We start from the raw sequence: 12,869 nt of genomic DNA, 5'->3' as shown, positions 1-12,869 counted from the left end.
TCTCCATTATGTAAGATGAGAGGAGTTATCATCCATAAACAATTCTTCATCTCTCATCACTCTGCTTCATTTCTTAGCCTTTGATGACTATATCTTTACTTTGATGTTGTCAGGATTGATAATATTTACATTTTGTTCTCTACAGTAAATATTTCATAATTTTCCAAACACCTTAGGACAAATAGATGGTATTTATAATATTATGATTAAATAATTATTATTTACTACAACCCAAGTTGTATGATTAGCATCCTAAATTAGAACATGTAACACTATTTTGCTAAATCAGTGCTGCCCCAAAGAGAATGTTCCCATTATCAAGGCCAAATGGATTTTCTTGTCTTAAACTCTGACAACTACTCAAAACCATGCCAAATTTAATTTGCTTCATATGTAGACCAAATGACTGCCCTCTTCTACAGTATCTACTTTGCTTTCTTTTTTCTATTAAGAGAACAAATATATGCTTTTTTATGAGTAAGATCTTCTAGCTTTGTAGTAGATTAGTTGTTAAATGGAAAGAATTTCCTTTCCCATCGTGCTCTTCAGACTTTCTGTGCTAGTTTGAATTTGTTGCTTTCTAGGCCTGCTGCCCAACTGTCATCTGTGATTTCTTTTCATTGTAGTCCGAAGTTAGTTTCACTGCTTCTTGGATCCATAGCTTCCTCTTCCTTCGATTCTATTCTCATCTTGTTGGGCTATATCATCAAGTTAAATTATAAAAAAGTTAAATGTACATGAAAGCAGATTTTTAGAGTTAATGCACTCCTTAAATAATTTAACTGAGTTTGATTGGACATGGACTTCTAGTCTGATGGTCATTATTTTTCCCCTAACACCTAGACATTGCTCCATTCCTTTCTAACATCCACTTTGTTCTTGAGATTGCTGACACCAATTTGAGTCTCATTTTTGAGGAAAGTTGACTTTTTTTGTTTTGACTTTACTTTTTTCTATCTCTGGCATTCTTAAGAATCTTCATTACCCTTGATGTTCTGAAATTTGATTAGATATGTCTAGATGTCATTTGTTATTCAATCATCTTACTTAGCTCTTGGAGGGCTCTTTCCATCTGAAGTCCAGAGGCTTTCCTTAGATCTCGGAAATATTTTTCCTTTGTTCCTTTAACTGTCTGTGCTCCATGTCCTCTGTTCTTTCTCTCAGGAACTCTTATCAGCTAAACACTAGACTTCCAAGACTGATCTATGAATTTAAAATTTTTCTCATATTTGCCAGTCATTTGCCTTTTTCTCTTCTAGCTCTTCTTTTAGTTCCGTCATAGTCTTTATTTTTCATTCAAACAACTTTATTGAGACATAATTGACATGTAATTATAATTGACATAATTATATCTATGAACTGTATAATTTGATAAGTTTTGACATATGTATACACCCATGAAACCACCACCACAATCCAGAAAAGGAACATGTCTCCCGCTATCAGAAGCTTGCTTCTGCCCCTCTGGAGCCTCTCCCTTCTGCCCTTCCCTAGACCAACTTTTCCCCTTTCCCCCAGACAATCACTCATTTGATTTCTATCACTCTAAATGATGTTGGCTGCATATTTTAGAATTTTATATAAATGGAACTACAGTATACATTCTTATTTCTCTCTGACTTCTTTCAGGTAGCATAATCAGAGATTCATCCATGATGCTGTGTGTATCAATAGTTCATTCCTTTTAATTGCTTTTAATAAGCTTATCCACTCACCTATTAATGAACATTTTGGTTGGTTCAATTTTGGGCAAATAAAACTCTGAATAGTCGTGTACCAGTCTTTGTATGGACATATGCTTTCTTTTCTCTTGGACACTACCTAGGAGAGGCATGACTAGATTGCATGACAGGCATGTATTTAAATTTTCATGAAACTGCCAAACTGTTTTCCAAAGTCCTGGTACCATTTCTATTCCTTCTAATAACAATCATATTTTTGAATTTCAGTAAGTCTTCCTTGTTCTTGAATTTTTCTCTTTTCTTTCAGTAGTGCCTTTGTTTAATGATTGGTGATAACTTTTTGGAACTCTCTGAGTTTCCCTTGGGGTCATGTATCTAGTTGTTTACTTAGGTCTTTTTTAAATGTCTGGAGATTCTTACCTCTTTATTTACATTTTAAAATAAAGGACCAGGTTACAATAGGTAGCTAATGTATTAAAATATGGGGGATTTTATCTTGGGGTGTCAACATTAGGAGCCTTACTGCTTCCTAGGCAGATGTTCAGTTTCTTCAGAGTTCTCTGATTTTATTCTAGGTACAAATTCCACCTCTGGGGTTAAGTTGGATGACTATTTAGTAATATAGAAATAAATTCAACAAAGTATCTTTTGGTTGGAGGAGGAGTCTGAGTGGAGAAGAAAAAGACAGGGTTTAGCATCTGGAAAAGTACTCTTCCTTCCCCCCATGTAAATTGGTAATAACAAGATATAGTGAACAGAAAGTGGTAGACGTTGCAGATAATCTAATAAATAGCATATCTATTATTTTTTATATCACCCTATCAAAAGTTAAACAAAATATTTGTGCATATTGTTATAGGAGAGAAGTTGCTTAGGAAGTTAATAACATGTATATTTAAATCAAATTTTGTAGTTCTGCAAGCATCTTCATGAAATAAAAAACTTCACCATAGCGACAGAAGCATATATTATGCTTAGAGTCTTTCCTACCAAACCTTAGCATATCATGTAACACTAAGAAATTGTACTCTTACAAATAATTTTCCTATAATTGATTGTTGGGGCCCATCTTTCTGAATCCTCAAAAGGTGTTCCACAGTTTCTTTAATAAAATGCTCCACTTTAAAGTAAAATCACAAAGAAACTTTGTAAATGCCAGAGCACGGCACACCACCTCATACTAAACTCTATGAAAAATTTCCCTTGCATTCATAACGGTATGTAGGTAAGAAAAAGAAATTCTACATTGGGGAAAAAAATAATTGGAAAGATGCCAATGAGAGATAAGATTCTAGATAGGGTTCTTTTAAGTTTCGTTTGATCACAACCATCAAGAAATACTCACTGAACTAAAGAAAACAGTAAAGAATGAATGCCAACTGGACATAAACCGTGACAGAGGGAGAGATTATATAAAGGCAATGGAAGTTTCTGCTCTAGATTTACAGCCCAACCTCGCTTACATAACTGCAAAGTATTTGCTGCTCCGTGTTACTCCCCAATGTAGCAATTCTGCGCTGGGAGTTAGCGCTTTGCTCACGAGGGGGAATCTCCCGCTCCCTCGACCTTCTGTTGTTTTGTTGTTTATGCCGTTGGCCGCAGGTCCTCGGGGCGCCAAACGAAGGTGGGAGCGGGGTACTGGTTGTGACTCAAGCCCCTCAGGTAAAAATTAAGGGGCCAATTGTTGCTGGGCTCAGAGTGGGCCTGTGACTGCTCGTCCTGCTCACAGGTTTGTGAAGTTTAAAAGCCGGCGCGGGGCGTGCTTTCCAGGCCCTTCGCCAAAACGTCCGTCTGGTCCCTGCTGTGTGGCCTCGCACGAGTGTTTACAACGCGCAGACAAAGCCAGCTCCGCTCTCCCGGGGAAACGGGGCTCAGGGGGCCGCGGGCTTTTCCAGGGGCGAGGCTAAGGGGGGAGTGCGCGCGCCCGGGTGTGAGTCACGGGAGGAGAAGGCGCAGGAGAGGGGAGGGGGGCAAGGGAGGGGGCAGGGGCCAGGGGGCAGGGCCAGGGGCAGGGGGCAGGGGCGGGGGCAGGGGGCAGGGGGCAGGGGGCAGGGGGACCGAGAAGCTGCAGTCCCCAGGATCCCTCGCTCCGCTCGCTGTTGGCCAACATGCTGTCCCTCCACCTCGCAGCACAGACCTGAGGCGAGTATTTGGCCGATGCAGGCAAAGCCAAGCCAAGCCAAGCAAAGCGAGGAAACAGACCTGGGGAAAGCAGAGCCTCCGCGCGTCCCCGGCCGGGAAGCCCTGCGCCCGCTGCGCAGCCCGAGACCTGTCCATGGTCCTGACCGCAGCCTCCCCGCTCCTCTCGGGCCCCGGGCGGCCCCGCGCGCCGAGGAGCCGGCCCCTCCGTCCGCCGTGGTGCGGGCCCCGTGCGTGACTGGTCCACGCGCCCGGGCGGCGCGGCGCGGGGGGCCTCGGGGGCCGCTGCCGGGGCTCCCCGAACGGGCACCTGTTTTGAATCCCGGCGCGGCGCGTGGCGGACGCCGGGGTGGGGGCGGGGCGGCGTCACGTGCCGGGGCGGCCCGGGAAGGTTCCACGTCTGCCGCCGCCCCCGCTCCCGCCGCTCCCGGCCCCGCCCCGCCCCGCCCGCGGCTCCCCTGCGGGCCGCGCAGCCAGGCGATTGCGGGGCCGGCCCCGCCCCTCCCGCTGGCGGCCTCCGCGCGTCCTCCGCCCTCGCGCCCGCCCGCGCCCCCGCGCTCCAGTTGGTGCGGTCCATGGCGAGCACATCATGGCGATTGAGGGTGAGTGGAGGCCGGCCGCGGGCGGGGAGGAGGGGTCGCTCCGCGGGCGGGGGCTCGGCGCGCCCGGAGGCCGCGGCGCGGGTGGGGCCGTCCCCCGAGGGCGGGGAGCCGGCCGAGCAGGCGCCGGGGTCCCGGCCGCGTCCCGGGAGGCGGGAGGGCGGAGCGGCGCCGCGGGTCCGCCAGACTGTCGCTCGCGCTCGGCCCTCGCGCGTCCGCCGGCCTCGGCCCGCGCCCGGGGCGGGGAGGAGCGCGTCCCGCGGACGGGGACGGGGTCGGGGCCGCCGCTGCCTCCTGGCGGCGCCTAGCGGGGCTCCCGCGCGCTGCGGCGGACCCCGCGGGACGGGCTGGGGAGCTCCGGGCCGCGGGGTGCAGCCCTGTCCCTGGACCTCGCTCCAGCAAGCCGTCCTCCCGCAGCACCCGCCTCCCGGCCGAACTGGGAGCCCAGTTGGGCTGCCCCGGCCCGGCCCCGGCCCCTGCGTGCAGCTGCTGCCCGGCTGCGTGCGCGCCTCGGCCGGCCCCTGCCCTTGGCTGTTTGGGGGCCTGGGAATCTGCAGGGCGGTTCGTTTCCTCCTCAAGTGGGTTTTTCCTAACGCTCAGAACTGCTTTTTTTCTCTACGAAAAGAGAGGTAAATGCGTCTTTACAGCAGTACACACTCTTAGAATCCTGTATTTGTCCATTAAGTGTTCTAGTGCCAGCAGTACTCATGTTTTCAAAAAGGAGCTTACTAAATTAAGTTCCTAGATAAGGTAGCTGGTATTAAAGTGTATTTTTTTTTCCCCCTCTTGTTTCAAAAACATGTAACTGGAATGCAGTGCCTACATTTTGCTTTGTTTTTGAGGAGGATATTGTGAAAATTAGTATCACACGTCTAGGATACTTAGGTGAAAGACTGCAGCGTCTTCCAGCTCCTACCGCTTAGATTAAGTCAGTGAAAGGAGTTTGTAAAATTTCCCCGTGTGTGTGTGTGTGTGTGTGTGTGTGTGTGTGCACCTGTACAGATGTGCAAGGTGCCTATAGCCGTACCATTATTTGCCTAAATTTTATGTGATCCTTTAAGTAAAACTTTGCAAAGCACTTTCCATCTCGTTTACCAGTTACTAGTAGTACATCTCTTGGGGGCTCCTTTTTGTCAGATCCTATGGACTACGAAATTGCTTTAGCTGTGTGTTTTCATTTATCTTATTTATTTAAGAGGCTGATTGGACACTCAGACAGGTTTTTTTGTTGTTTTTGTTTTTGGTTCATACTCACCCGAGGGTGTATTTTTTTTCCATTCATTTTTAGGGAGAGTGCAAAGGAAAGAGGGAGGGAGACAGAGGGACAGACGGACAGAGATTGGTTGCCTCCCGCACGCACCCTGACCGGGGCTGGGGATCGAACCCTCAACCCTTCCCTGCATGGGCCGACTCTAACTGCGGAGCACACCAGCCAGGGCTCAGTTTTAAGTATCTATCCCCTTGAGCTAAAATGCTGGAGAGCACCGGGAATAGGTTTTACCTGTAATCCTTGATATTCTTGTTATCCAGATTGGTAATTTCAACCTTTTTTCCTCACTACACTTTCTGCTGGAGTTGAAAATCAAGACAGGAAATCCATGGGTGTATGTTCTGTGTTTTGTTTCCTGAACCAATTTGTGGTAGGATTTGTCCCATGCGATAAAGGCAAAAAGGATTATGCAGGAGGTGAGGAAGAATTAGCCAAATAGTATCCAGATATGATTCTATAACTTGTAATTTCTTAAAATATTTTGCAGTTTTTCCTTTTTCTCAGTCCCCCCCTGTCCCCCCCGCCATGGTTAAATGTGATTAATTCCTTTTTCATGTCAACCCATGTCATTTTGCTCCGCTTACTACTCCTTGTATGTGTAAAGAACAAGATTGTTAGAGTCTCATATTCTAGAGGTTCTCCTGTGTTTGAGATACTCTTGTAAATAATTTCATACTTAAGCATTTGTGTAAGGTTTTATAATATAAAAATCAGGCATTATGTCTTTTCTAGTTTGGCAAAGAAAGTATAGTTAATACTAGCATTTCAAATAAAGATGTCAGGTTAGGTTAGTCTAAGTGCCGGTTTTCACGTACTAAAGCAGATTTTTAAACTCTGTTAGGAAGTAAAATGAGCTCTGGATGAGGCCTTTGGACTGGGGATACCTTAGAATTTTAGGGCCCCAAGAACACATCTCATCCAACATTCTTCCTAATAAAGTGGTTCTTAAAACACCCAGTTACTCCATTCACCTAGTTCCGTAGACTTACTGAGCACTAGTTGTACTCAGTGTTCTGTGCTAGACACTGTGGGGCTATAAAGATGAATTAAGACCACAGTCTTGCCCTCAGGGAGCACGTGTTCTAGTGAGGGAGACAGATCATTGTAACCATGCCTTTCCAAGATAGCGTGAACACCAGGAGATAGATCACTCTTTTTTTGTATAAAAACATTAAATAATGTTGAGTTCTTTGGAAGCACATGCCGACCAACATTGAACAGTGTATGTCAGTGTGGAACTAAAATTCTAGCCCGTAAAGCCTTTGTGTTTGACCAGAAGTCTGCCATTTGGTAATGTCTATCTGTGTAGACCTATTCTAGGTCTGCTTTCTGCAGTAATAAATTACAAGTCCACTGCTCTCAGGTGCATGACATCCCTTCTCTCATTTGAAGACAACTCTTACGCATTTCCTTTTCTAGACAAAATATCTAATTCTTCCTCTGAATGGTCTATCGTTATATGTTTTAAAGTTTAGAATATGATATTCTATTCCAGATGTACTGTTGAATAGCATACATTAAAACTGACACCACTCCCTGGCTTGTGGATGATACTGTTAATGTAGCTTAATATTAGAATAGCCTTTTTGGAACTTCATGTTGGCTCGAGATGAGGTAGCTGTCAGCCAAAACCACAGAAAGAGTCCCTTTTACCTGCACTACTTTCAAGTCATGTGTCTTCAATCCCTTGCCTATCTGGTCAGTGTTTTGAATTGAAAAACATCATTTATATCTGTTAAGCATACTCTTATCAGCTCTGGCTCAGTATTTTAGTTATGAGTTTAGACTTTTAAGCACTAAGGGTCACTTTTATTTCCTCCTCTGTGTGAAACTCTTATTTTACAGCACCAAGTAATCATTCATTTTCTCTTCTCCATCAGACAGGTAACTGCTGATAAGTACTTAAGACAAATATAAGATGATGGTGTTACCATACTGAGCTAACGTAATTTCAGTGAGAGGCGAAGAGTTTAGTCCTGTCATAGATGAAGGTATGTGTTTTCAAAGGCATTTTGAAATATTAGGAGTAGTTTACAGATCCTTATTGTTACTCTGAAGGTAGCTGATGTCATTGGTTTAGCCCAGCCCAGCGAGTTTCAGCCTTTTTCATCTCATGGCACACATAAACTAATTACTAAAATTCTGTGGCACAAAAATATATTTATTTTTTTGCTGATCTGACAAAAAATAGGTATATTTTTTTGCTGATCTGACAAAAAATAGGTATAATTTTGACTGATTTACAAAAAAAATAATAAAAGTAATTACCTATCCTTTTTGTTCCAAAGTGACTTTTTGAAAAATCAGGTGCCTATTCTTGTATATAAGGATTTCTGGTACCAAAAATTAACCAATCAGATGCAACCTTATCATGTGATATGACCAATCAGATGCAACTATTATATGACCTATATATCTATGGTTCAAGACAGGGCATTCACACCAGACAGCTATTGTTGTGTTGGCTGTTGTTGTTGTTTTTAATTTGACCATCTAAGGGAAAAAAGTTTAGTAACCCTGACTAAATATAACGTATTGCATTTTTAAAAAAATATGTCTTTATTGATTTCAGGGAGAGGAAGGGAGAGGGGGAGAGAGAGAAACATCAATGATGAGAGTCATTGATTGGCTGCCGCGTGTACACCCCCTACTGGGAATCGAGCCCGCAGCCCGGGCATGTGCCCTGACCGGGAATCGAACCACAGCCTCCTGCATCGTAAGTGAGTGCTCAACGCTGAGCCATGCCAGCCGGGCAGGTGTTGCATTTTTAAAAAATTCTCGAGGCAGGCTCGTTGAAAATCGCCGGCCTCGTCTATCAAGACCTCTAATTGGTGTCCAGTGTTTTAACTCTCCTACTATTGGCTTCTGTCAGCCTGGCATTGTTGACCGTTTTCTGTGTTTTAAAGTTTTCTCTTCCTCTCTTGATTAGTTACCTTTCAGTCTTCTCTTCATCTTTGTAACCTAAAGTTCTTGGTGTTTTACATACTCTGCTGCAATTGCACACATGGAATGATTTTGTAATCACTCGTTTACAAATGTTTATCCTCAGTCTGACTATAAATTCCTAGAAGATAAAGTCGTATTTGTTTTTGTGCTCCTTAGATTTTCACTGTATCTGGATATAGTTTGTACTCCACATACGGTTTTTGAACTGTTACGGTGGAACTTCATGCATTATCTGCATTGATTGCGTCCGTGGCCCAGCTATTTGACCAAAAATCTGCTATTCAGTAACTTCTGTCTACTCATCCTGGTCTGCTTTCTGAAGCAATACACAAAAAGTTCATAATGAATAAATTAAAATTGCACAGAAATTTTCTAGTTTCTATTTCCAGATAGTAGTTGGATATTTTGGATGTCCCATAGCAATCCGCAGTGTTTAGCTTGGGACATTCAGAATGTCCTGAACTAAAGTTGTCATCCCAGCCACCAAGTCCAGCCTCCATACTCCCTACGCCTTGCAAATTTACCATCTGAGTGGCATTTTAAAATAACTAGACATCCGAGTTACAAATCTGGAAATCAATCCAGATGGATTATAATTATGATACAATTTACCCCCCCACATTTGTTGATCACTAAGTTCTGCCAATTCTGCATCTCAAATTAATTTGTGATTCTTAGTGCTTATACTTCTGTTTATTTCCTATCTCTCATCAGGAGACTTGTATTAGTTCCCTAGCTTGTCTTCTTAGCGCCAGTCTTAAAATTCCTTCCAATCCATTTTCTAAATTACTGCTAGTTATCTTTGTAAAATGCAAATCCACATTATTTAAAACCTCAGGATCACGCTGGTCTTTAATGGCTGTGCTTTGTATTTGCCCAATCCACACTCTCCTGTCTCTTCCATACAAATATCGGAAGACTCCTTGCAAAAATGTTTTGCTGAAGTAAAAATAATTATTTTTATTGTTAACTTGCCATGTTTTAACTTTACTTAACCTTTCTGGGTAGCATTTTTGAAAATGGTAAAAGAAAAATAAGTTAGAATGTGTGTGTGTATGTGTGTATATATTTTTCATTCATAATGCACCTTATAGTTAACCACACACTTTCACATATATTTTTAAAGTCATCAGTACATTTCTGAGATGCTCTTGAAGATTTGTTGTGACTCTAAGTTAATTTCCAAGGAAGAATTTGGGCTTCCAAAGGCCATTTGAAATACTGAATTTAAAAAAAAAGCAGACATGTTATATTATTAGTCTTGAGGGAAAATATCACACTCCTTTTTTGCTTTCCTTGTTATTATTAGAGAGAGATCATTACAGTGTAATGAGGGGCAATATAATTAGAGAGCACCTATCCACAGTCTGTGGCAGAGTGAGGCAATGTTTTTAACAGTTTATATTGGAAGGATTTACAGTTCAGTTTAATCAATGATGTTCCCACAACGGATACTTTGGCTTTAGGCAGCAATACAATTTCTGATGTTTCATAGAGATTTAAGACATGTTTGGATATTAGGTAGATTTGTTCAGAGACCGCATCAAGTACTTTTTAGTCGCTTACAGTTTATTTAAGGGTTCTCTTCTAACTCACTAAATAAAATCAGAAAAAAGTACGGAACTACTAGAGAAATAGTTGTATTTCGTTTTTTGTTGCTTTAGGTGGTATTAGAATGCAACAGCGTGCGCCAGTGTGGAAAGCAGAGAGACTGACTTATATAATCTGTTGAGTAATACTGTTTGCATTATTGCTTCCTTTAAATCTAATACAGTGTTGTACACAGCATATGTGTAGTAGTATAATAGATGGTTTTCATGGATTTGATTTCCATTTAGCTGACTTCATTCTTTCTGCCATAAATCCTGGCCAGTTACCACCTACCATGAAAATGCCTATATAGGATTGGACAGACTACTATAAATTAAACACTACAAGCTTTTGAGTAAAATGACTATATGGGTATTTTATATATGCAATAAAATATGTATATGCATATTTTATAAAGGTAGTAAAATCTTAATTGAAACCCAACAAATTGGAACCCTTGATTTACCATTTTTTAGAAAGAGAACATAGTGACAACACAGCAAGCTGTTATTAGGAATTTATTTAAAAGTAAACTTCTAGGATTTATGTGTATATTCAAAATAGTTTCTTATTTTCACATTTTGAGCCCTGTATTAGAATTGGCATGTACAGTAATTGTGAGTCATCAAGAGGTAGAGGATTTTAATGAAATACTAAATGATCTTCAGGATTCTCAACTTACTATGCAATAGTGCGTATTTGCAGTTTTAAAAAATGATCTGGTGCAGCAGTCAAAACAAAAAGGTGTTCTCAGTGAACTAGAAAATTCAGTAGAATGCCTTTTTGTGAGCATATATTATTCAGGGCTTTATGGTATCTTAATGAGTTTCTAACACTCAAAAGCGTAATTAAAACAAATGACTCAGAAGTGGGAAAAGTTGATTACATTTGTGAACAGTAAATTTACTTACATATGATAAAACTTGCACCTCTTAGAAAAAATTATCAAGTAAATTCCTAGAAATGTATATAAATCAAAAGAGATACTTATGGATCCAAATATTTAGTATGCTCTGCAAATCAAAGTGTTCTAAGATTTGGTTTTGAAAAGAGATACAGTTGGTTATTGTATGCGATGCTGACGTGGTGGTGAGTATGTGTCTCAAAACTTAGGGTGTTACTGGCTAGGAATATTACAGATTAAATGAGTTTGTAAAAGTAAATATAGAAAAGACGAATTCAGACTATTTTAACTCTACAGTAATTGCTTAGTAACAACCAAAAAAGTAAAGGAATTCCAATTTGGGAGGATAATTCCCAGAGCTGGAAACCTGAAAGGTTCTTTTTTTAAGAAAAAAATCTAAAAAGAGGGCAAGTTAGGAAGTATGAGAAGAGTAGCATTTATTTTGGCATATTTACACAGGAGGGTGTTTGAAACTAAATAATTGATATTGTGGAAAGAAGAAAACATAGAGTCTCCTCTGTTTCCAGGGTAAATCTAAGTTTTCTCTGAATTTTGTCTTCTACCTGTGAGGAGTGCCAAGGGAATTAACATATTTTGGGTGCTCACTGTGGGCCAGGCACCATCCAGCCATCATCTCAGTTGATAGAAAAGCATGGCCCTACTTCTGCCTCCCTTGCCAGTAGCAGACATCTGTTTTGTTGAAGTATCTTTTTTATTTCCTTCCAGTTGTGGACTTGGCTTAAGAATCATTCTTGGTATTGCTCTCTACCCCCCCTCTAGCAGTTACTTTTACAGAATGGGCGTACAGGATAAAAACGATTTTCTATCCTGGGGTGGTTATTATTATTACAAATGACTTTAGTTATTTTTACTTTTTTTCTTACTCCAGAGATTAAGTAACAAGCGTAAGGTTTACGAAGACCTACAATACCAGGTGATGCTGACTTTGAAATGGAAGAAACCATGATCTTTCTACAACACTGAGTTGTCAATTAGGGACTAAAACTGGTGTTATTCTTTGAAGGACTTAATTAGGGACAAAACCAAAAGGGGTCTAGTGATTATGGACTGGTCTAAATGGGTTAACGTTGGTTAGGGCAGTTGGCAGTATTACTAGGAAATATTTAAAGTTTCCTGCTTTTATGTACGGTATAGGTGTCTGTTGAAGAATTAGCTGTAACAGCTTATGGGTGTAAGCTAGACACTGTTGGCAGTATTAATACGAAATATTTAAAGTTTCACATTTGTTATGTACAGTGTAGGTGTCTGCTTAAGAATTAGCTCTAAACAGTTGATCCGTGTAAGCTAGATGTTAATTTAAAGGCTGTGACTACGTCAGTGCATGCGTTTTGGAGACACATCGTTAGATGAGTTGGAATTTAAGATATTTCTAAAGTAGCCTTGCGGTGTTTGAGAAGAAATGAACAGAACCTGTAAATTGTAGTGATTTAGGCTACATGTAGTCAAAATAAACATGGTAGAAAAAATAGTTTTACAAAGGACTCCTAGATCCAGTTTGAAGGAACTCAGTCTTCGGGTTTAATTCCATTTTTGTGTCTCTGGGTGTATTTTGATAGGAAGCCCACATCGCCACGCATTTTCTTTGTGTAGACACGTGGGAAAGTACATACCTTACAACAAGCCGCTCCCTCCTAAGAATCCCCGGTTCCCAGGCCCATTCTCAGGTACGTGCGTGTCCAGATGCCAGCACACAGAGCACATTCACAGCGCGTGTGCCC

At 41.8% G+C, this 12,869-nt stretch overlaps 1 protein-coding gene across 1 annotated transcript in view; it reads left to right on the top strand.

Moving 5' to 3' along the window:
- The first annotated feature begins 4,347 nt into the window (after positions 1–4,347).
- SYT14 (synaptotagmin 14) overlaps positions 4,348–12,869 on the top strand; it is a 113,529-nt gene continuing 105,007 nt past the window's right edge. Inside the window, exon 1 of the mRNA XM_087827864.1 lies at positions 4,348–4,423. Coding sequence (XP_087683990.1) covers positions 4,411–4,423 — 13 coding nt within the window. The 5' untranslated portion in view covers positions 4,348–4,410. The remainder of the gene's footprint in view (positions 4,424–12,869) is intronic.

This window comes from Miniopterus natalensis, chromosome 19 (genome assembly GCF_054644295.1).
Source record: "Miniopterus natalensis isolate mMinNat1 chromosome 19, mMinNat1.hap1, whole genome shotgun sequence".
Taxonomy (NCBI): Eukaryota; Metazoa; Chordata; class Mammalia; order Chiroptera; family Miniopteridae; genus Miniopterus; species Miniopterus natalensis.
The sequence above is the reverse complement of the archived record's forward strand: the minus strand, read 5'-3'. Positions and strand labels throughout refer to the sequence as shown.